At 41.4% G+C, this 25603-nt stretch overlaps 2 protein-coding genes and 1 long non-coding RNA gene across 3 annotated transcripts in view; 1 reads left to right on the top strand and 2 right to left on the bottom strand.

Moving 5' to 3' along the window:
* Positions 1-18270, top strand: part of MEP1B (meprin A subunit beta) — a gene marked incomplete at both ends in the record, with an annotated part of 66522 nt that extends 48252 nt beyond the window's left edge. Inside the window, 2 exons of the mRNA XM_082853051.1 lie at positions 11501-11601; positions 18148-18270. Coding sequence (XP_082709177.1) covers positions 11501-11601; positions 18148-18270 — 224 coding nt within the window. The remainder of the gene's footprint in view (positions 1-11500; positions 11602-18147) is intronic.
* LOC309970932 overlaps positions 1-25603 on the bottom strand; it is a 371169-nt gene that overhangs the window by 104397 nt on the left and 241169 nt on the right. The gene's annotated exons all lie outside the window — the stretch shown is intronic.
* Positions 20118-25603, bottom strand: part of GAREM1 (GRB2 associated regulator of MAPK1 subtype 1) — a 216774-nt gene continuing 211288 nt past the window's right edge. Inside the window, exon 6 of the mRNA XM_082853645.1 lies at positions 20118-25224. Coding sequence (XP_082709771.1) covers positions 24330-25224 — 895 coding nt within the window. The 3' untranslated portion in view covers positions 20118-24329. The remainder of the gene's footprint in view (positions 25225-25603) is intronic.

The raw sequence follows: 25603 nt of genomic DNA, 5'->3' as shown, positions 1-25603 counted from the left end.
CATTAGTCTTTTCCTATGTCTGTGGGCCTATTTCTTTTTTGTAAATAAGTTCATTTGTATCATCTTTTTAGATTCCACATATAAGCGATATCATGATATTTATCTTTGGCTTACTTCACTTAGTGTGATAATCTCTAGGTCCATCCATGTTGCTGTAAATGGCATTATTTCATTCTTTTTTTATGGCTGAGTAATATTCCATTGTATGTATGTACCACATCTTCTTTATCCATTCCTCTGTTGATGGACATTTAGGTTGCTTCCGTGCCTTAGCCATTGTAAATAGTGCTGCAGTGAGCTTTGGGGTGCATGTATATTTTCACATTATGGTTTTCTCCAGATATATACCCAGGAGTGGGATTGCTGGATCATATGGTAGCTCTATTTTTAATTTTTTAGGGAACCTCTATACTGTTTTCCGTAATGGCTGCACCAATTTACATTCCTACTAACAGTGTAAGAGGGTTCCCTTTTCTCCACACCCTCTCCATCATTTATTGTTTGTAGACTTCTGACGATGGTCATTTTGACTGGTGTGAAGTGATACCTCGTAGTTTTGATTTGCATTTCTCTAATGATTAGTGATGCTGAATGTCTTTTTCTGTGCCTTTTGGCTATCCCAGTGTCTTCCAAGTTATTTTTTAAAATCAGTACTTTTTAATTGGTTAAAGTCCTTCTTAAGGAAATTATCCCCTGATTTGGATTAAGGCATTGGAACTACATTCATCCTGGAGACCACAATCAACAGGAAAAACTGAGAAAATGAATACCAACTTAACTTGGGGTAAGGCCTTGCCAGTTACCTTGCTCTGGATCAGTGGCTCCCAGAAGCAGGCTTAAATTAAGCCCCTTTGAAATATTGTATGGTAGGCCATTCCAGGTGTCTGCCCAGGTGAGAGAATCTGTAAATGCTCTAAAAGAACTAGCAGTTGCCAACTTGTTAAAACTTTGGGCTCTATACCAACCTCCGTTCATGCATTTGCCTCCAACAGGTCTGCCCATCCAACTGAAGTAGATGGTAATTTCACTGTAGCTGGAGAAGCATCAACCAATTTGTGTAATTTTGTGCAAATAAACAACACAGGAATTTAGTACATGTATTGGGAACTGGAACCAAAACCCCAAGTTGAATTACAAATGAACAAAGTGCTAAGGGGGTTCATCATGTTCGAATAGTTGTAGATAAAGGACTGACTAAAGATTCTAAGGAATATTTGTAGCTTCTGGAAGTAGCCAGAGTGGTCTTTGTCCCTTTTCCCACAAGATTATGGAATGGACATTGACAGTGGGGAATTGTAGTAATAGGGAAGAACCTTCGTATTCTATTACAAGTTAATCCCTAAAGGGATGTTGCCTATAAGCTTAAATTATACATAATGGCCCATCTCTGGGAAGCCTGCCTCCCAGGTAATGAGCATTAAGCTAAAATACCTTTGTCGGCTTCATAAGAAACATCCTGACCAGGCCCACCTGTGAATAACTGCAGGGAGATAGAAATCATCATGTCCCTCCTGAGGCTGACCAGAACCAGGAAGTGTTTGGCTTTACTCCCTCCCCTTCAGTAAAAGAAGCCTGAATTCTAACTCAGGCAAGATGGTTCTTTGGGACACAAGTCCACCATCTTCTTGGTCTGCTGGCTTTCAGAATAATGTTGCTACTCCTTGCCCCAACAACCTCTCTCTCCATTTATTGGCCTGTCATGCAGCAAGCAGTACAGGCTTGGACTTGGTAACACAAATAACATTCGAATTTCTTATACTTAATCCTATAAAAGGCAATCCTGAGAAGAACAAAGCTGGAAGCATCACACTACCTGATTTCCAACTATACTACAAAGCTCTAGTAATCAACACAGTGTATGGTACTTTCATCAAAACAGACACATAGATCAATGGAACAGAATAGAGAGCCCAGAAATAAACCCTCACAGAGGGCCAAGAATACTCAGTGGGGAAAGGTTAGTCCCTTCAATAAATGGTATTGGGAAAACTGGATATTCATATGCAAAAGAATGAAACTGGATTCCTATCTTTCACCACTCACAAAAATTAACTTGAAATGGGTCTACTGAAGGCTTAAACATAAGACCTGAAAGTGTAAAACTCCTAGTGGAAAATATAGGAAAAATGCTCATTGACATTGGTCTTGGCAATGAATTTTTGGATATGACACCAAAAGCCCAACCAACAAATGCAAAAATAAATGATTGGACAACATCAAACTAAAAAGATTCTTTACAGCAAAATTAATCATTAACAAAATGAAAGGCAACCTAGAGAATAGGGGAAAATATATGCAAACTATCTATCTGATAACGGGTTAAGGAACTCATACAACCCAATAGCAAAAAACCAGTCATATTTAAAAATGGGCAGAGGACCTGAATAGATATTTTTCCAAATAAGACATAAAAATATCCAGTAAGTACATGAAAAGATGCTCAATATCACTGATTGCGAGTGCCCATAGACTCTGGTGGTGGTGCAGCTGTGTCACGGTGGCTAAGCGGTGATGCCAGGCTGGGACATGGCTGTCCTGAAGGTGTCCTTTCATGGAAGGTTGCTACTGCTGCTGATGTGCTGGAGCTGTCCTGTGTTCTCTGAAACCATGCTAGAGTGTGTGGTGGTGTTATCAGTGTTGCATAAGGATCTTTTTTATATTTTGTTTTTTTATTATTTATTTTTGGCTGTGTTGGGTCTTCATTGCCGTGTGTGGGCTTTCTCTAGTAGTGGCGAGTGGGAGCTACTCTTTGTTGCTGTGCGTGGGCTTCTCATTGCAGTGGCTTCTCTTGTGGAGTACGGGCTCTAGGTGCACAGGCTTCAGTAGTTGTGGCACACAGGCTCAGTAGTTGTGGCTTGGGGCCTCTAGAGTGCAGGCTCGGTAGTTGTGGCACATGCGCTTAGTTGCTCTGTGGCATGTGGGGTCTTCCCGGACCAGGGCTCAAACTTGTGTCCCCTGCATTGGCAGGTGGACACTCAACCCACTATGCCACCAGGGAAGCCCAGGATCTTATATAAGGATAATTGTTTTGGTTTTTCCTTTGCATTTCACCATTCCCCTAGGACTTTGCTTTTTTTTTTTTTTAACATCTTTATTGGAGTAAAATTGCTTTACAATGGTGTATTAGTTTCTGCTGTATAACAAAGTGAATCAGCTATACATATACCTATATCCCCATATCTCCTCCCTCTTGTGTCTCCCTCCCACCCTCCCTATCCCACCCCTCTAGGTGGACACAAGCTATCTATTTTACATTTGGTAGTGTATATATTGTCCATGCCACTCTCTCACTTTGTACCAGCTTACCCTTCCCCCTCCCCACGTCCTCAAGTCCATTCTCTACGTCTGCGTCTTTATTCCTGTTCCCTAGGACTTTGATGTGAGTTCATGAGAGCTTCCCAGAGGAAAAATATTGGACTTACTAAGGATGTGCAGAACTCAATTCTACCTCACCTATCAGAAACCTGGTACTGCTTTTTCTTAAGCCAGTCGTGGGGTCTGATCACTTACCCTTTAGGGTCCTCTCAGAGTAGGTGCCCAGTGACCACTAATGACAGTCTCTTGGTTGGCCAGTCCCACTGCCCTCTAGACTTGATTCATAATGTTCAACCCTCCAGGTGAGGACCGCCTAAGTAAAGCTGTGATTCCAACTCACATTTCAGTGCCCAAGTGTGTCCTGATGGTATTGCAGTGTAACTTCTGTTTACAAGTTCACCCAGAAATTATTTTCAATGCTACTGAATGCAACTGTACAATCCATTTCATCCACCCATTCATTCATTCAACAAATAGTTTCAAATGAAAAAGTTTTGGTTCTTAAAATAGCAAGATTTATCACCTACAGTTCATTGCCAAATGCAGCAAATGAATAGTTCTTTTGTATTTCAACACACTGGAGGTAGACAGTTAATTGATTAATTTCATTGACCTGTATTTGGGTTTAGAGTCTTATAAAATGCTGATGTATTGTAACTCAGTGTACAAAGTGATAAATGCTCTCTGAAAGTTATGGAAAACATCCAGTACTGTTACCCATGGAATTCTTATCTGTATCTTTTTACTAGCATCCCCTAGCCCTCCTTTGACAGCAAATGGAAAGAGATGAACTTTAAAAATCTTTCAGAAAGTAAAGAAGTCCATCTGTAGAAATATAGGTTATTGCTATCTTTTAAAAAAAACCTCAACCTAAAAATTCCATTTTACTCCTTCTGTTCAAATCCAATTGTCCATCTGCTCTGCATTCCTTGCTTCCCTGTGGCTTACTTTGCACCTTTTCCCGGGTTTATTAACACTTGTCATTCATTCATCTGCTCTCAAATCGGCAGCAGCCGCGGTCTAATTTAACAGCTAAACGACAGACAGTTCCTCTGGCTTTCATGGAGCCTAATTTGAACAATCTGCAGCCCTGTTTATTTTATTTTAATTTTCAGCCTTCTGTGGGTGTTATCTCCAAGAGCAGCAGAGGACGTTTGTTTCTGAGCTCAGTGCAACAGATTCTCTGCTCATCTTCCCATAGAGAAGGTGACCAGGAAAACTAGAACCACGACAGTTTGGGGGGCTGGGTGAACCTGCATCGGTAGAGGTGCTTCTGGGACAGGGGGAAGCTTTCTCTGACCTCTTTTGCATTTTGAATACTGAAAACACAAATGAAGAGAAGCATGCTCTTTTCAAATATAGAATGTCCATATAAAACTATTCTATAACACATGGTAAGATACTAGGTTATAGGACTCTTGGGGTTCCTATTCATCTTTACAACATTCCTAGACTTCCCCTCATCTCTCTACCCCTCCCCGCCCCCACATGTTTGAAAGTACTCAGTTAATATTCATAGAATTGAATTGAATAGATTAGCATAATCAAAGCCCTGGTAAATAACACATTTCAAAGAATTAGTCTTCAGAAAGAAGCTTTAAAACAGACAATATCTTGTTTGGATCATTATTAATAGCTGGTTAGGCCTAAATAATATTCAGGGTACATTTTTCACTTGCCTATCAAATATAATTGTGTCATGCTCCCTCTTCTCAGAATGGCAGTCGTTCTGTTTGACATATAATGTTAGGCAACGAACAAAACCCATCACCCCAAATTCCAAATCCTTGTGAAATTTGAACTAAAGGACTATAAACTTATAGCAAAAAGATAAAACCTTTATTATCCAGAATTTATTTTCTTACATAGTTTATACTATTTCTTGCTTAAAGATTATATTACAGCACAAACTATTGGGTGTAAGACAAGCTCAAGGATGTATTATACAACAGAGGGAATATAGCCAATATTCTGTAAACTGTAAAGCTGTATAAAATAAAAAATTTTAAAAATTATATTACAATTGGATATTTGTGTAGACTTAGCACAAATAGTTTTGCAATTGTCACAGGCCTCAGTTCTAACTGTGACCCAGTCTAAAGCATCAGGGCCTGTTGAGAGGGTCTCAGTGAGGGTGTGATGAGCATTCTGTAAAACCTTTCCCCGTGGAACAATACTGGATATTGAGTCAGGGCTGATATGGATGGAGGGAAGGTGGGTGAAATACGAAGATTCGAGAAAGGGAAAATGGGCTGGCCACAAGGCCAATCTGAGAAAATCCTGTGCGTTTACCATTCATCCCTTCATAAATACTACTGAGCATCTTCCTTGTGGCAGGCTGCATTTTAGGCTCTGGGGATACAGCAGGTGGCAGAACAAAGTTCCAGCTCTCTTTGACTTTACATGCAATCAGTAAAACCATAAGAAAAAATGGTAGGCAAAGGATTACAAATCAGCTTAAGTACAAGATTGTGATCGTGTGGCTACGCTATTCTGGGAAGTCTGGTCACGTCTCTTGAAGGTGACAGTTAAGTGGACATCGGAGTAATTTATAGCACCGAACATGGAAGATACTGAGATATTCTTCAGGAATATTTTCTAATGAGTTCTTAAAATGACATTTCAAGGGAAGTGTTGAAAGTTGAAATCCTTCTCTTGGAAACTTTTCCACCATTGCCCTCTTAACATTCTGCTTATACTTCTGTCATAGAGCCTAAAACACTTTGATGTACTGACAGTTTTTTACATGTCTGTCCTCTTGTTTTCTCCTGCAAGCGCCTTAAGGACAATCTTTGTGTCTTCCTTTTTTTTTTTTGTCTGTGGCTGGCAATTCCTGGCGTGGAGTAAGTATTTAATAAATGCAAGTTCAGTAAATTTATTTGTCTCATCTCCACAACTAGACAGAAAGGCAGGTATTGCATCACATACATTTTTGTATCCCCCTGAGCGCCTGGCATCAAGAGGGACAGAGAACGTGGTGGATAAAGCTTTGCCAGTTGCAGGTTCTTGTATAAAATCACCTTGAAGTCTTTGCTCAAATTCCAAATGGTCTTTGAGACTTTCCTCAAAGGATAAAATGGAAAGATGGGGGAATAGCCTAGGTTAGAGGGAGATTTGGACAGTAGTCAGGTTTTTTAGGGTGTTTATTGGATTCTTGAGTAGATCAAAGTTGGGATTTAGAGCTGGATAAAAGGAGGGGTAGTATGGAAATATGTGGGGAATTTGGGGTCGGGGGTTGATGTATTGGACACAGGATATTTCTGAAAAGGTCATATGACGTTCTCAAGGATAAAAAATGTTTTCAGTAAAAGGCAAGCACATTTTTTATACAAGAAAATGATGAGACAGTAATTGTGCTAGTTTGGCTTTTTGTTTTCTTGCTAATATTACATCACTAAGTCACACAAGCGTGGTGAGGAGGGGACAATAAAAATAAGTTATCAATGCACTATTAACTCAGCGTGCTCTTCCCTATTAATAAGACATTGATGTCTCCTCTTATGCGTGTCCCCTTGCGAAGCATTTTCTCATTACCTCCGAGTGGCATACACAAAATAGCTTTTTTAATATACTCTTGCCTGTGGATGTTTGGTGCTAAAGACTTGTTTAAATGGTCAAAGATATCCTATTTAAGAAACGGGAAACACTTACATTGCACATTATCCACATTAGAACAGAATCTCATTATCCATTAGCTGGTATTTGTACGATTTATAACTCACTTTAGCTTGAGTTTTGCAGGATTTCATGAACTTTCCCACATCATCAGCTGAAAATGTAGGTGCCGCGTCCTTGTTCATCAGTTGATATTATTAGTGGGGATTACGGCCTTGTGTTTTCTAGGCTGCAGAAATCTTTTAAGAGATGCTGCTAATTAACTATTAAATAAATGCTTGGATGAAGTTATCTTCATAACAAATAAGCTACTTGGAAATTGCTTTCAATTAAATGAGATGAGTTAAATTTCTTTCTATTTTTGTTAACCTTTGCCTGTCTGCTCTAAATCCCAGGCAGAACCCTATACAGTGTGTACTTTTTTTTTTTTAAGACTTGTGCTCTCTAAAAATTTTTGAAAGAAGGAACTGGTAAAGAGATCTTCTCTGAAATAGCCTTTGGGAGATGCTCCAAGTGACTACTGATATTCTATCTGCTTTGAGACGAATGTGGCACGATGCGTCCGGTTGTTCACACAGAGAGAGAAGAAAATCTAATAGAGGCAAATGTTTCAAACCATAGAAAGAAAATCATATTATAATTTAGCAAGAATTACATATTAAGTTGCAGACTTTTTCAATGAGAAAAGAAAAAGAAAAACTAAAAAGCTAGGAAAATTGTGTACCCTGTATTTTTTTAAGCCATGACATTATTTCACTGGACTCTAAACTAACTGTAGGCTTCAATTGTAAGACTCAATGTAGGCTTCAGTTGTAAATTTAAGAAAAAGATTTAAATAGGTAAATATGGCTATCTCAAGACATATCTTTTCTAAAAATTCACTACTTGAAGAGTTTGTTTTCAAAAGCAGAATGGGAATGGTTAATTTGTTTATATTCACCAGTCCAACAAAAGAAATATTTATTGAACCTGACTAGGGTGGGACAGGCTGAGGGGCAGGTGGGGCAGTCTTGGGACCAGGACTAAAGTAAGACATGAGGGCTTATAATCTAGAGACAAAACGAGAAGCTTAGACCCCAGATCACCTTCTGGAGGAGAATGGCTCATATGGGGACTTGCATGCTGGTTCAAACAGTGTGGAGGATAGAGCCAGCCTAAGGCATCACAGAACAAAGACCAGGAAAATGAGAAAAAGGCTGCTGTAACGTCAGAGAAGAAGAGGATTTGCTGAATTAAAATCCACCAACCAACCGATGCACTCACTCACCGGTCAAATAACCAACAGATAGTATTGAACACCCACTACCAACAAATGGCTCTGGTGGTTGCCACGGAGGAGACCCAGTTCCTGACTCAGAAAAGGAATTGAAATATCAACTCTTTCTTCCAGTGAAAAGGTCAATCCCTGATGGTTCATTATCTTCTCATTTTACACAACAAATAATAACAAAGAATCTCCCTCTTTCTGCTAATATATGAGCTTTGTTGCTTTCTTTGTTTTTCTGTTGAGATTAACTTTCCTCTTTCAAAGAAATGAAAGTGTGGTTCTTGCTTCCTAAAGGCAATTTTATTCCTTCTATACTGCTCCCAAGACTGTTTAAGCTTTGCAAAGTCAAAGAAAGTTAGATGTGGATTATCCTAGACAGAGCAGTATACTGACTCATCAACCATCCTTTGTGGAAGATAACACTTCGTTTTTCCTGGGGGTTGTGGTGATGGGGGCTGTTGGTATAAATACATTTTAGGCTGGAAGTGGCAGAACAGGGAAAAATAAATTTTAAAAACTATATATATTTGTCTGGAGCTAAGGATAAAGAAATCAGCTTTAAAAAAAATCGTTTCTTGGTTGACTTGTGGGTAAGTCTCTTTCTACCATCTTATCTTTCTTGTCAGCATTCAGAGATTTCAAAAGAAATTCCTGATGGATAGGAACTCCAGTCCAGCTCTAATTATACCAGTTTTGTTCCTCTTTTTAGGTATTTCCTTCAATGTGGAGGACCAGTTTGATTTGTGGTTGTGGCTTTTATGTACTGGGGAAGGGGGGGCCTTCATGGTCACGAGATAGCTGCTACTCTGGAATAAGTTGAAATTCCAGAACCCCAAACAAACTACACAAAAGGATTGACTCCAGGTAGAAAACAGATCCTGGCCTTCACCAGAGTCTGCAGGGGGTGCCTGAGTCCCGGCTCTGGCTGTCTAGAGAGTTTCTCTAATCTCTGGATGGGCCTTGTCAAATCCATTCACTCATCAAGCTCTATTTCAATCAATCAGCCAACCGGGCATCCACTATAGGCCATGTACTGTACTTCATGTTGAACATAATCAATAATAAAATATGACTCCCTTCCCCAATGCAAAGACTAGTGCCTTTGTTTTACAGTTAAAAAAAAAGTTTGTTTTAAATTCCCATTCATATCCATTTATGATAAAGTGAGGCTAATTTCTTTTTTCACTATGTTTAATACAAACTTTCATAACCATCCCCCGCCCCCCGAAAGAAAAAAAAAAAGGAGTAGGGGAAGGGTGTTAACAGGAATGAGAGAACAGTTCTATGTTTTAATATTTTCATATATGTTGATATATGTCAGCAAGAAGGCCAAATGTATTTCAACCAGCAGGCAACTCCTTCTCCTGAAATAGTAAAAAGCTAAAAATATGAACCATGTCTATCTGTTCTTTATCCTGTTTGCCTGAGACTGGCTACATAGTGCAAAATGAAAATTTGGAGCCCCTTGTGGAAATTAATCTCAAGATGGCAACAGCATAGCATTAACCCAAGTTTGGGGCATTTTTTTTTTTTTTAATGCCCTCCGGTACTTATTAAAGTAGGGAAGACTGGTTACAGCAGGGGTGGAGGTGGAAGGCCCAGACCCTACCCCAGCCATAACCACCATGTGACACTAAATAAAAAAATAGCTGGGCATGGGCAAGGCTGAGGGTGGTGCAGCAAACACTGGCAGCCCAGGAGGGACACGATCCCCCTCCCAAGCGATGCCCACCATCAACCCTGGACCAGTACTGTGATCAGTGAAGGGTGGGGCTCTTGGCTACAGAAGTCCCCGCAGCCACTGAGTGGCCCACTGGACCGTGGAGAAAGGGTGTCTTTGGTATTTGGACCCTTATTTATTGACAGAAACCTGGACCCCTAGCTGGTCCAGTCAGACCCAGATGAAAAAGAGGCCACTGTATCTCAGATTCCTGGATTGTTCTTTCCAAGATCTAAAAGACCAATGGGTCATTGTTACCTGGTTCACCCACGACAGAGGCCACGAAAGGGTTATTGTCACTTAGTTTTCTGATTGGTTTACTCAGGCTCCTGGACATCAAAGAGTCATTGTTACTTAGGCTCCCAATTGGTCCACCCAGGACCCAACATCCATGAGTCACTATCACTTAGCCTTCTAATTGGTCCATTCAGAGCTTAGGACAAGAATGGTTCCTGCTACCAAGACCTCTGATTGGTCAACAGGAACCCATGGTCAGGACCTGAGGGGCAGGTAGGGCCCTAGAAGCCCTTGGGATGGGAACAGGATTAAGTGCTTAGAGTTGTGTGACTACATAAGTTGCTTGCCCAGGAAACTGGTCTTGTACTTACTATTATATGGCATGGAGATCCCACATTTCTTATACCCTGCCAACAGCTTAATTTTTAGTGAGCCACATGGCCGTGAAGAACTCAACTAGATGATCTCAAGGTAGTAGCCTCCATCAGCTTTCCAAAGCAAGGTCTGGGAAATGTTGGAGAGAGATTAGGATAAATATAGTCAAACAGGCTTTTACTGAGAATTTCTCAGAGCCTTTAATGTACTAATATGCATTATGCATTTTCAGGAGGTGCAATATAATATGCAGCATTTCTCAAATTTTTGATGGGTTTGAGACAACTGAAAATACAGGCAAGAATAAGGATGTGATCCCAGAGAGTTAATGAGCTAACTTGTTCTAGAGCTCAGCTCTGTCCTCCACTTCTGACTCGTGTATCAGAAACATCTGCAGCAGATGGCCTGCATTCCCGTGGCCGACACTGGGACAACGAATATATATTGCATAAGGGCCCGTGAAGACACTGCTGGTGGTTTATCCAGTGTCTCTTCTTCTTTGCTCATGGTTCTGATTTGCTCAGGGTTGAAAATACCTAAGTGACATTTGCCCCTGGGGTGGTCATGTGACCTAGTTTTGGCCAAGTGGAAATCTCTAGGGATTTAAAAAGGACAGAGTCAGTGACATGTGTCTTTTGCTCTTTACGCTTCCAAGCTTGCTTTCTGCTTGGAAGTCAGGAAAAATGCTTGTGACTACAGGGTCCAAGTTATAATCATGAGGATGAAAGCCACCGGGGTAGTGCAGCAGGAGACCTGAACGATCCTGGTTCCGGGATGGCCTCCTTGAGGGGCTCCACAAGCCCTAAATGCCTTCTTTGGGCTTCTTGTTACCGAGGAAAACAAACCCCTTTTCGACTAAGCGGCTGTAGTTGGGTTTTCATTCTGTGCAGCCAAACAGAACCCCACCTGGTGGACGGCCTGACGTGCAGCATCCCCTTCCCGCCCTGCTCCTCTGTTTCTTTTCTATCCAGTTGCCCAGGTGGACAACCTGGATGCCATCCTCAATCCCTCCTCGCCTCTACTCCCAGGAGCCGTGACCCCTGTTCCACCTGTGCTGCTGAAGGTGCTCTGGGTACAGCTTTCTGCTCCACAGCCCTGCCCAGCGGAAGCGCAGCCTCTAGCGCTCCTGGGGAGCAAGTTGTGCAGCTTCTGACTTTGACGAGGTCCCAGGCTCACCGTGGTTTCAGAGGCCAGTGTGGCTGGTGACAGATAGGAGGGTACCCCGGTTAGGGATCGCCCCCTTGGTAGATCCCCGCCCAGCTCTGCTGAGGGACGCTTTGTGACTGAACTCCTGTTTCATCCTTCCAACCAGGATAGGGTCCAGTGGAGATTCTCGATTAGGCACCATCATTTATCATTAAATTCATATTCTATTGTTTCTTCTCATATCTAGGAGCCCCTGAAACACCATCATAATATCAATCTTTTACTTTCAGGTCCCATATTGTGTTAGGAGGGGGAGTGGCGGAAGTTTGAGAGTCATAGGCACCTGGAGCTTTAGGCGCTTGTTTCCAAATAGTAGCTGCCACGTTGGATCGATTCCCAAGTCCTTTCGTTTTACCTCCTCCACTCTGTTCCAGTTGGTCCATCTCTCTACATCCCCATTGGTGTTACTCCACCCAGGACACCTCAACACTTGCATGAATTATCTATGTGCTTCCTCATTGCTTCTAATGGCTCTCCCCGCACCCAGGATTTCTTCCTTTCAACCCATTTCCCCCGCTGCATTCCCAGTGATCCTATCTGCTCCTGTCACTCCCTACTTCCAATGATGGAGTTTCTCCACTGCTTGAAGACCAGGCTCCCTTGCCTTCAATGCAATGGCCTTCATGGAAAGGCCTCTTCCTACCGCTTCAGTTCTCACCGACATTCTTTACTCGCTACACTGCGGTCCCCCTGAACAATTTATGTCAGTGACGCTATGCTCTCTTGCATCTCCAAGACCTTGCCAATACTGCTTTCTTCTCTCTCACATCTTCACCTTCTCCCTGCTCCCCTTCGTTTCCTAATTCTTACTCATCCTCCAGATTCCTGTTCAGGAGCCACTTCCTGTAGGAGGTCATCTCCGAGCTTCAAGTCACAGTGACCTTCTGCCCTGTGGACTCCCAGAGCACGTGTCCCTGCATCAGAGCACGGCCTCTGGGTCAGAAAGACTTGGATTTGAATCCAGGTTGACCATTTACTTGCTGTGTGATCTTGGATGAGTTACCCTTTTAGACTCAGTTTCCTTATCCATAAATACGGGAATAAGGAATTCCCTGGTGGTCCAGTGGTTAGGACTCTGCGCTTTCACTGCCAAGGGCCCAGGTTCGATCCCTGGTCGGGGAACTAAAGTCCCATGAGCCTCATGACGTGGCCAGAATAAATAAATAAATAGATAGATAAAAACGGGAATAACAGTAGTAGTTATCTCTTACTGCTTCCGTGTAAGTTAAGTGAGATAGTGCGTGTGATTTCCTGTGTTTCAACGAATGGAACACAGTAATTACTCAATGAATGATTTTATTACTGTGCTAACTGTCTGTAAACCATCAGCTCGTGTCTTCATTCAGAACAGCTTTAGTACCTGGTCTGTGCAGAAAATGTAATACATACTCAAAAAGCACTTGCTAATGGTTAGAAGGAATGTGTGTTATTCCCACACCGCATTGTCCCTCATTTTTAAAGGGGTTTAATTCTATTTCAAAACAGAATTGATTCTTTTTTTGAACTAAGTGGTCTGTCAAGAGCTTCACATATGTCAACTCATTTAATTTTCGTAACCACTCTAAGAGGTAGTTGTCATTCTTATTTTATAGGTAAGAAAATGATGTCATAGCCACAGCAATAATAAAGAACAGAACTCTGACTCAAATGCAGGACTGGCTGACTCCAAAGGTGTTAAATATTTGTCACCAGAGAAAGAAACCCTCCCTCAGGTTCTATCCTGAAGGAAAGGATGGACACACGTATAGGAGGCCAATCATGCCCGTATGGGTGGCGTTTCTAAGCTTCTGCTGGGCGTCTGTGTAGCCTCAGGGGCAGTTATGAAGAGGTCTGTGGCTCACTTCCTCATGGGTTGAGTTTGTGAGTCTTTGAGAGGATGTTTGTTCAAGGCATAGGTGTTGGGGTATGTGGATGTACATACACCTGGATGCCTGGTACCCTGCTGGATACCTGCATTGTAAGCAAGCACCTCTCTAGCTCAGGTTGATGGAGCACCTGCACACAGAGCCTTTACAGAAGGACTGGAAAAGCCTAAACACACATCACAAGAGGAGCCTGTTTGCAGGACTGGCTGTATAATCAGAGAGTTCAGGAGCTCCATGTCGTGCTGAGAAGCAGGAAGTGAACCTGTGGCCGTGGCCAGCTGGGTGCGGTGCCAGGGCTGGGAATCAGAGAGTAACTGTGTGTTGGTCAACCTTGGAGCACATGAGACACACTTTCCTCCAAACATACTGAGAACATCACTTAGGGACATGCCAGAGGGTGAGGGGCTGGCTGATCAATATTTTATTGACACTAAAAGTAAGTTCAAACCTGTCTTTAGCATTCATACAGCCAGGATTGGAAAAGCAAATTATTACTGTTTGGGAATGACAGGAGGTATGCCGCCCAAATTACTTCAATTAATGAACCCAGAGAACTGCACACCAGCCGCCCTGGCTTCTTCCATCTGCCTGTGAGATCAGTCCAGTCTCTCCAGTGTTGTTTGCCTGCTGGATCACTTTAGCTGTTCACAAGGACATATTTACGAAACTCAGGTTAGAGAATGTTTTCAGGCATCATAATGAGCTAACTGGAGATAGAGCAAAAAGAGGGTTCAGGGAAATGTGAAATTTAGGCTAAGTCTGGGTTAAGATCTAAGAAGTCCCAGGAAAAGAGGTGCGAGAAGAAACCCAGACTGGGGGGAGACAGGAGGTGGGGTCCCTACTGGGAATACTGAGACCTACAGTGGTTGGTGAGGACAGTAGCTGAGTTAGGGGATAAACGAGTCTGGTAGTGGGATAGTTCACAGCCTGGAACTTGAGTATTGGGGTTGCTGAGGGCACGCTGGTGTCAAATCCTCAACTCTAGCAACAGCTGCTGATTTCCTTATAAACTTCCTGTCCCCAAATGTCACCCTGACACTGGGTGACAGTCAGGAGGGACAAAGCCTATGGATGGAAGAGGGATACTCTAGAAATGGCCAATACTGGCAACATGCCAAGGCAAAAAAACAACAAAAATAAACGCGACCTCTCTCAAAGAAGTTGTCCAGGTTTAAATAATAGCGTACCTAATAGTTAACTGAAGAAGGAAATGTGTACTTCATTTCCCCAGGCCATATTTCAAAATGTTCTTTTGCAGTTAGTTTCTGTGAAAGATAAGTTATCTCAACCTTCCAAATAAACTATCAATTATTAACTGATCCACGGATCCCAGTACTTTATGAGTTACTGTAGTAGTGGCGTCTCTGCAGGTTGCCTTTTCCTTCTGCCGACACAAATAACTCCCACACCTTTCTATCATCCAGGATGATTAACATACAGAAATCTTACTTCTTCAAAATGTGCCCCAGATCACTGGTGTACACAGAATGTACCATACTTACCTGTTCTTATCCGATCTCAGTGATTAGTGAGACCCGTGAAAAAATGGGATTGTACAAAGAGTGGACCCCGGGCTGCACGGACAGTGTTCTGCACCTCGTGAGCTGGTTGTCTATCCTGGTTTCAGGTTTTGCTTCAATGATAATTTACATGGCTAGGCTTTTCCAGCTTTAGAGGGGGGCTGCTAGGCTGCACATGCAGGACCAGCATATTCTACAGTCTTCACAGAGACAAGGAACCAAAAGTGAGGGCCTTTGTGTGTAGGACAGGGTAACCTAGACAGAAACACGGAGCCAGTATAGCCAAGCATTTGACCATGTGAAGAAGTCCCATTTCTCCACAGGATTCACTTATCACTGAAATGTGATAGAAATGGGTAAGCGTGGCTATGGGAAAACTTTAATTGGCAATTACACTGTTTCAAGATGGCAACTTAAACTAAAACTGAAATTACTGGTAGTTTACTGGATTTGTAAAATCAGTCACCTCCTTAAAAGTTGAATTGAAAAAGAGACTTCCTTTACTTTGTCAATAAGTATGCTACACCGACAGTAGTAAAAAGCACAGAGAATGAAGCGTGAACATATTCATGCCCAAACCGAAGTCTGATATTCTCTTCGTTAGAATTCATCTTTCCTTTGTTCTTCAGGATCAATTAGGTAGGTTCATGGTTTGATTGTTAAGGTGAAGGAGGCTTAAAGGAGACGTACTTTCTCAAAAGTCAACTTTAGTGTAATGTCAACTTTACGCTAAAGTCAACTTTAGTGTAATGTCAACTTTACGCTAAAGTCAACTTTAGTGTAATGATACTTGATAGATTTTGGTTTTGGTTGAGGGTGTTTTGTTGCTCAAAACCAATCAATGGAAAAAAAAAGAAAACGAAGTACAACTTCCTTTATGCAAGAGCTTCAGATTTGCACCATTCACTTTCAAAATTCCAGAGACTCAGGGCCAAGAAGGAGTGAGGTTTCTGACAGGTCAGTTTTGTGCTTTGAATATTCCTTTGCCCTCTTCCAGTGGAAATGTGGCTTGAAAAAATTGTACAGTGCCGCACTTTCAAATCCCTTACCTTTTTTGAGCCACTTCTTTCTGTTTATATAACTTCAGGATTTGAATGCCTTTGGCTAACTAAGGAAAGTGGAAAAGTGACTGATGGGAATAGAGAGACCCCCAGTACAGCTGGATTTAAAATTTTACTCTGCTCTGATCCTCGACTGGAGTAATCCTTGGGTAGTTATTAGCTGGTTGGAAAAGCCTGGCACCCTGTGGCCATGTTTAGTACTACAGCTGCTTCTCTCCCAAGGTGCCCCAGTTTATACTCTTCCTAGGGGCTACCCTGGATACAGTGGGATGAAAGGCGTGTATGCTATGCGTGGATTTTTTGGGGGGGATTTTTACAAATTGAAGTATAGTTGATTTACAATTTTCATGTGTACAGCAAAATGATTCAGTGATATATATATACATTTTATATATGTGTGTGTTCTTTTTCAGATTCTTTTCCATTAAAGGTTATTACAAGATATTGAATATAATTCTCTGTGCTACACAGTGGGTCCGTGTTATTTATTTTATATAGATTAGTGTGTATCTGTTAATCCCAAATTCCTCATTTATTACCCCCTGCCCCCTTTCCCCTTTGGTAACCATTGTTTGTTTTCTACATCTGTGAGTCTGTTTGTGTTTTGTAAATAAGTTCATTTGTATCATTTTTTTTGGTTCCACATATAAGTGATATATGATGTTTGTCTTTCTCTGTCTGACTGACTTCACTTAGTGTATGATCTAGATCCATCATGTTGCTGCAAATGGCATTATCTCATTCTTTGTTAAGGCTGAGTAATATACCATTGTATATTTGTACCACATCTTCTTTATCCATTCATCTGTTGATGGACATTTAGTTTTGGATTTTTTTTTCTTTTACGTTTTTTCATCTTACACCTGACTCAGTATCTCCACTGAGTCATAGTTTTTGATCAAAAAGCAGGTGACATGCACAGAGCATCCATTTTACAAGCAGGAGAGGTTTCTTTTCTTTCCAGCTAACACTGACTGGGGAACATCAGCTCCTATTTTAGGCTTAGAAGAAGGAGAAGTTGGAGGACCAGGGTAGGGCATTCCATGTGCTTAAAAAAACCTGATTAAATGTTATTTTTATTTTTTAAAATTTTAATTATTTTATTAAAAAAACACTTTTGCTCTTTATTATTTTTTAAATATTTATTTATTTATGTATTTGCGCTGGGTCTTAGTTGTGGTAGGCGGGCTCCTTAGTTGTGACATGTGAACTCTTACTTGCAGCATGCATGTGGGATCTAGTTCCCTGACCAGGGATTGAACCCCAGCCCCCTGCATTGGGAGCACAGAGTCTTACCCACTGCGCCACTAGAGAAGTCCTTAAATGTTATTTTAAAAGTTAAAAGTTGAGGAAATTGGGAGACAAGGTTGTCGTGGAACGAGTACAAAATGGGGAAACGAGATTTTATTTCTAGCTCTGGTTCTGTCACAGACTTTGTGTGATCCCAGAGAGGTCATTTAACCTCCATGGGTTTCATTCCAATAAAGTTAAGAGATTGGACCAGATCATTTCCAGGGTTCCCTCTGGCTCTAAACTTCTGTGATCTGCCCATGGATGCTATTTCCTATGCCCTGCACAATATCTCCTTGCCAGCTGTGCTTCTGAGCACGCAAACTGTTTCTTATCTTTACCCATCACTGCTTCTGGTCCCGAGATCACTCTTAGCTTAGGTCATTCAACCATATCTACTAGTCTTCAATTGCCTGTGTCTTTTAGAGCCAATATTTGAGTCAACCTCCAGAAACACACTGATCTTTTCTAGTTCACTTTATATTCATTAAAGAACTGAACTCATTGCCTTCATTAAACTGTTAGAAGAAAAATTTATTCATTGGCAAATGTTGCAAACTCGATCTGGAATCTCTAAACAGGTTCATATCTTACTCTCTTTTAGTCTTAGATATTTTATGATGAATCCAGATTTCACTGGTCATTCTTTTGACTTTACTTCATTGTTATCATGCAGCTGCAGGGCCTTGATCTTGATGGTATGAAGACTGGCCGCCATCAGGAACGTGATGGCATCATGCCGTCATTCAGTAGAATCTTAAGTAGCATTACTTTTGAAGATATGACAGCGAAGACATAAGCCCTGATACCAAAGACTTATAGCTTACAAGGGTAGCCAGAGAGCTGTCAGCGCAGAGACGTGAAACCAAATCAGCTTGGGGGATGACACTTGTTGAATCCTGAAGGATGCCTATGAGTACCTAAGCAAGGAGGGGCTGAGGTGGGAGAGCAGATTGCTTGAGGAAAAATTCATTTCAGTGCAGTTTACCCACCACCTACTCACTGTTTTCAATGATTTGGCTTTTTCTAACCTCAGATAGGTAGGATTTGGAGGATATTTGATTCTGTGTATTTCTTTTAAAAATTTTTATTTATTTTAAATTAGTTTCATGAAAGTATAGTTGATTAACAATGTTGTGTTTATTTCTGCTGTACAGCAAAATGATTCAGTTATACATATATATACATTTTTCATATTTTCCATTATGGTTTATCAGGATATTGAATATAGTTCCCTGTGCTATACAACAGGACCTTGTTGTTTATCCATTCTCTATATAATAGTTTGCATCTGCTAATCCCAAACTCCCAATCCACTCCTTCCCCCTACTCTTGGCAACCACAAGTCTGTTCTCTATGTCTGTGAGTCTTCTAACTCAATATATTTCTAAACTCAAATTTACTTGGCAATATCCAATTTGGGGGAGTCATATGTCCTAGTGTATATCTGATGTAAGTACTTCTAGAACCTTGCGGTAGGTCCTTGGACGTTTTAGCCCAGTCACATCAACCCTATAGTTTTGTCCAGCGCACATCCCTGAAATCAGGAAAGTGGCCACCTGTGGGTATAGTCACAGGTTTTATCCCTGTGAAATAGGGCAGAAGGGTTGAAGGTTTAAGTATAACACGGAATGAATGATTTAGGGATGCTTTGTCTAGCAAAAGAAGGCAGGAAGATTTTTCGGTGATTGTGAAGCTGGGGAGATCCTAGCCAGGCAAGGACTTAAGATCTCATTGTCCTCCCTGCCCTTCAACCCTCCCCTGAACCGCTCAGTAAGATAGTTTGAAGCTACTTCATGCTATTTTGAGTACAGTAAAAGCTTAACCAGCCTCCACTTGCCAACTTCTCTGTAAAACTGGTGGACGCTGCAGCGTGCTGCATGCTCATGACTTCCTCTAAAACCCTCTACCACATCTACTCACTGTGATGCTAATTGTAATTATAGAAATTAAACTATATATAAGCCAGAGATATGAAGTTCTATTGTCCTTTTTTCTGTACAAACATGTATTTTTATTATAATTAAAATTTTTTTTTATTGAAGTATAGTTGATTTACAATGTTGCATTAGTTTCAGGTATACAGTAAAGTGATTCAGTTATCTATCTACCTATCTATATTTTTTCAGATTCTTTTCCGTTATAGGTTATTACAAGATATTGAACGTAGTTCCCTGTGCTGTGCTGTAGGTCCTTGTTGTTTATTTTATATACAGTAGTGTGTATATGTTAATCCCAACCTCCTCATTTATCCCCTCCCCCATTATTATTTTTTTAAAGCTCACTAGTCCATCTGTATTTGTCTTTTGTCCTAACTCCTGACCACACAGGACCACACTAGATTCTCTTTGGTTGCCACCAGGTTACCTGGTTCCCAGCTTCTTCCACTTTCGATAACCACAGTCTTCAATCTCTTGTTAACATGGAGTGAGCTTGCAGTCTTCAGAAACCCTTCAGACAAGTTCTCTTCTCCTCCATGAAGATGGGAAAGAGAGGTTCTAGAAAACCACACAGGGGTCCAACTCACTGAGGAACGATTGCAAGAAGAGCAACTTTTAAAATTTCTTTATTTATAGACATTTCGGAACCATTTAAATCAACAACGAATTTTTTTAGACAAAACATACCATGTTTATCTTGAGGTACACATTGGGCCCATAGACAATGCTCTGGAAATAATGCAACTGTTAACTGGTAGTTAACAACCCCACTTTTCCAAGCAAAGAAACTGTGAAGATGGTTACAAAAGTCTTTGAAAAGAATATACCATTTTCATTTAAGTCAAGGAAAACTCCCAAATTTTTGACTAATTGAATTCAACTTTTAGGCTTAGCTTAAGCAATATTTTAAATGGAGCTTAATATGAAAATGGGAGAAGAGGTTTATAGCTAAGAAATGATCTGAGCCCTACTACATGAGATTGTAAACAAAGGAAATTCATCATCTGATAAGCTCATTACAAAACTCATAGCCTAAAAATTAGACAGAGCAGCAAAATTACAGAAGATATTTGTATATACTTTTAACAGAAATCACGTTTACCCTTTGTTTCTAGCTTTCACAATGAGACAAATTTTAAAACACCAAGTTCTGAAGACTAAACGATGTGATTGGACAAGAAGTGGTCATAAGAATTCCACACTATTACAGTCCCACAGTATAAAAATCCTACTTTCCATCATTTGCACTCTGGGCAGCTTACTTTTCTTGCCCTAGCAGCCTGGTGCCATTGTATTCCTAGAAAATTGGGATTAATGGTCATAGTTTCTGGAAGTCTTGTGTGTCCAACAGCAGATTTCACTTTTCTGATGGACTGAAGTTGAAATTTTCTTTGAATCGTTCACAGTGGTCTTTGGAGAACTGTGTTTTTTTTTCAGTTTGTTATTCCAAATGTTAACCTCATCCTCTTTAGGCATGATGAGTAGTGATTTGTGATACAGTGTGTTTGGAAAATGAAGAGCCCTCTATTCATCCACCCCCACCCCCTGAACTTCTCGAGGAGTCGTGTGCACGGCGTGCAGGTGCTTCTGGAATGTCGGCAGAGGGTATTTACCCACGTCTGAAAACAGTTGGAATGGACAGTCATAAGATTTCCCTGTAAGATTGTTTTATTTCTACGTGAAACAAGAATAAACACTGCAATTTAGCCGAGTGGGCAGCTCGCTGCAACTCCATAAATGTGAATGTTCTATGTGGGTTGAAAGGGTCTAAATGTAAATTTCACAGCTCATAAAGTTGAGCAGCTCAACTTAAAAGAGAGAGAACGTGCAGGCGTTGATGCGATTCTGAGAAAGAATTGATCTGTGTTTCAGTGCTCCGTCCCAACATGAATCAGGCCCACGTTTTACATTTTAGCTGCTTGGTTTGGTGTATTGCTGTATTTCTTAAGGGGGTCACGATGGTTTTGGCCATGCATTTAAGGAATCCAAGAAAGAGTGCCGTTTGGACACTCTCCCCAAGCACAGGGGTCAGTGCACAGATTGCAGGGAACCTGCCAGAAGATGTCCTCAGTCTTGACCTGGTTGGTTAGAAAAGGTTCTGCATGTGGGGATCTCTGTACACTGCTTTTCACTGCAAAAATCGCAGCTCAGAAGGGAAGGGCTGTTTCCTTCCTACCCCTGTTCTGCATTCCTTGTCTTGATTCTCTCTGGCTGTGCGTGCCTTGTCTAGTAAGGGCGCCATGTGGCTTTACAGATACCAGAAGATACTTACTACCAATTAAAAAAAAAAAAATCCAATCAGTAGAAAAGAACACTAGTCAGTGGGAGTCAGAGATACTTGCTGCCTCCAATGCTTTCCAAGTTTCAATGGTCTTGTAGTTTTTCTTTTATACCCCGTTGATAGAGGCTGCCATTTCTTCCTTCTGTGGGTTCTTGAGGGACAGGGCACACTTAACTCTCCATCCATCCAACTGCCAGGAGAGCTCATGTCTCTCTTGCACATACCCAGTCTCAACAACTGTGGTTTTAAACATAAACCTTATGAGTTCCAAGAGGGCAGGAACTGTGTCTTTTTATCAGCCTGTCAAGTCATACTAGCATAGTGCCCGGCACACAGATGATGCTGTGAATTTTGAGTATGTGAATGAAAGGCCATAGTCCCTGCCCTCAAGGAGTATCTATGTTGCCGTCGATATAAACTCAACGTACATATGCCAAGACAAAAAGCAAAAAGGACTTTGTGTCGAGGTTTTGCAAAAGAAAAAAAAAAAAAACAAAAAGAAAAAAAGATAAAAGGAATCAGTTGTTTATGTGGGGCAACTGTCATAGTAAACTCAAACCCACTCATTCCTCCCTCTTGAACTGAGAAAAGCATACAAGCACTAAGGATTCACGAACGGATTCAGCAGGGTTTTGCCAAAGAAAACTTGCAACGTTGCAACGTCATCCTTTGTTTTTATTTTAAAGGGAAGTTCTGAGAGGTTAACTTTACCTAGGGAGTTGCCCCTCACACAGAAGGATGCTTTCTCAACATGAAAGTCACGGAGGGACTGCATGTCATCTGAGTGCAGTACTAGAAGCTTCTGTATAAACTTGTCAGTTACTTTTGAAGAGGTGCTACAGTTTGATAGATTCTACAGGGTACTCTTTTATGGGGTACTTTTAACCTAGAGTATTTGCATTTTGGGAGACATGTTGGGGGGAAAATCCTTTTTTTAAAAGAAAGAGATTTAAGATGGAAAATGAGAAAAGGTATCAATTCACCCCAATTCTAAACAATGAGATGGATTAAAAATATCTTGAATGCCAAGAAATGAAGCCATATGTTGAACAGGTCTGCAAAACTAGACTGGTGGGTCTTGTCTTTCCATTTGTGTATTTATTCTGATGAGCAGGAAGAGTGGATAATAACATACAAGCCAGTCCTGCAAGTCACACTGACACCTGGGTGGCTGTCTGCCCATCTCGAATGTGGGGACAGACTCTGGGGGAGACAGGGCTAGGGACGATATGCTGCTCGGAGAACAAAAACTTTTCTAAGATTTATATTCCTTCAAAAAGTCAAGAATTATGTTGATGCCATTATATTTTGGAGTATTTATTCACGTTTGGCAAAAACTGTCAGACTGGGTCCTGGGATTGTTGGAATGAAAGTATGGTAATCATGTATTTTCTTTGGAAGAGAGGAAAGAAGATTTCTGAACTAAACAAGTACTCTTATTGATACTTTAAAAAATGATGCAACAGATGTAGCACATATCAAAGCAGAGGATGGTATGTCTGATTTCTGAGCTCTCCTAAAGCACAAAGCATGTTGAGAACACCTGACACGCTCTGAGAAATGCTCTCCAGACCCCTCATCGCCACATACCAGGAGAATAAGACCCTCAAACCCGAGAAGAATTATCACTCGACAGAAATGGTCATTTCCCCAGACACTGATCAGCACGGGAGTATTCTATGTAAAACCAGCCTGTAATAGGTTTAAAATCAAACTTAATTCTTCAATACAGACTCTCTACTGATTTGTTCCAAGTTTTCTGTGATGGAGGCTGATAAGACTGAGCATCGAGGGACAGGGTTCTGAGAATCTTTGGAATCATTCTGTCCCATTTCCTAAGAGAGTCGACTTAATTAACGGCCCCAAACTTCAATGGATATTTGAAAGTGAACAGATGTTATCTAAAAGATCAGACTCATACTGATGTTTAAAACATAAATTTGTATTGTGTAAATATACATATACGTATATATTCTGGTCTTCTTTATCTCTGCTCAGTAAAATTAGCAGCAGTTACAGATAAATTATTGTGGTCATGATTTATTATTCCTAAGGACATCATAGATCCTCGCTACTAGCACATGACTTTTGTAAAATGCCTTTTGATAAAAAGATCCCCACCAAGCACATAACACTGCAGTGTCATTTCGTATCACTAACATTTTCAGGCACAAGAGTAAAACAATTAGCACTGAGCAATCCGAACGACAGAGCACAGAATAAATTGTCTAAACTTGATTCTCCCAAAGGAGGGAATTGTTCAATTGTTTTTTTTTTTCTTTTAAAGATTCTTATGTCTTTCAGCTTTGGCTATTTTGTAAATAAATATCACAACTTCTCGCATAAACCTACTTGGGTAACAGTTATTTCTCTGAGCATGCCTTTTGTCTTTTAGCAGCTGTTGAGTGTTGAGTGATGTACAAGGCACACCTCTAAGTGTTCTGTACAGCATTTTTATTGATGTACAAAATAGCCTGTTCACCATTCAAAATCATAATCTGCATAGTAAGAGTTTTCTCTTATCCCTATTTACAGAGAAAGCTTTTAGTGCAAAAAAAAAGTGAAACTGTGTCCCAGCCCTCCCCTTCTAGAACACACATTTATCTGTTTTGTTCAATGCTACCTGGGGTTATTTGGCTATATTTTGGGCCTCCAGCCGTTAATGAATTGCAGGATTTTCTTCACCTGCAGTTTGCTCAGTTTGAAATCCTCGGAGAGGATTTCTTCCGTGAGCTGAACAAGCAAGTTTCCGTCAATCTTTTCGGTCACAAAGAATGCTATGACGTCTTCGGACAACCCTATGAACCGCAGGGACTTGGACACTTCCTCTATGGAGAGTCCCGACAGGTCGGCAGGTGGCTGCCACGGGGACCCGTCACCACAGGAGCGGGGGGCCAGCTGGAGGTGGAGGGGTGACGAGAAGGGGTAAGACATGGAGAAGATGTCCTGCGTGCCCTTCTGAACAAAGTACGGGTCCTCGGAGAGGTCCGGCGACCCAGACTCGGGGGCTTCCTCAGCACCATCGATTTGCAGAGGCAAAGGTAGGGTGTCGAGGGCGGCTTTCTCTTCCACTGGCCTCGGGGCCCTGGGAGGCAAGGCGGGGCACGAGATGCTCTGCTTGGTGGGGGCTGCAGTCAGGGTCTTCCCGCCCGTGCTCTCCAGAGAGTAGCTGGCCGACTTGGGACACCCCGGGGCACTACCGCCGGGCTCCGTGGGCCCGGGCCCGGGTGGGCTGGCCGCCAGCTCGTGGCCGTCGAGGTCGAAGGCTGCCGGGCAGTTTCTCTTGGGCGTGCCCGGCGTCTTCTGTCGGGGGTAACTGTAACTCCTGCTCGGATCCAGCAGGAAGTCGCTCCTGGTCTGGGTCTCTGACACTCCCGAATAATGATTAGGCCATGAGAGCCTGGAGGACAGAGCTTCAGCAGTGGGACTGCCAAACGGGGACTTGGGGTCCATGGAATCTGCTTTCACTCGGTTACACGGGTAGCAGGAAACGGGAGCGCTTTCAGGAGGACTCGTGTCACTTTTAGAAATGCTGCTTAAAAGCCAAACACAGAGAGAGAGAGAGAGAGAGATGAGTGGAAAAAAAAGAAAAGTAAAACATCCAGCCTATCCTTATCCCATTGATGTCACTTCTGAGTAGAAAAATGTAGTTAGGCAACAAATATTATATTTCTTATTGTAAAGTACCTGCTTAACCTCACTGGGCTTTTTTTTTTTTTAAAGAATCTTTAAATTACTAAAATACATCAGTAACTATGGATATGAAGATACTCATTTAATATGCTATAGCAGAGATGGCAAATATATAATTTTTTTAACAAGAAAATCATTGTTAGTGGGTGCCTGGATCTTTGTGATGAGAAAAATCTTTAGCCTTGTTTGGGCTTATCACCAACAGGTGCTGTGATTGA

This window comes from Leucopleurus acutus (genome assembly GCF_964270905.1).
Source record: "Leucopleurus acutus genome assembly, chromosome: 13".
NCBI lineage: Eukaryota > Metazoa > Chordata > Mammalia > Artiodactyla > Delphinidae > Leucopleurus > Leucopleurus acutus.
Note: the sequence above shows the minus strand (reverse complement) of the source record. Positions and strands in the feature narration are given on the sequence as shown.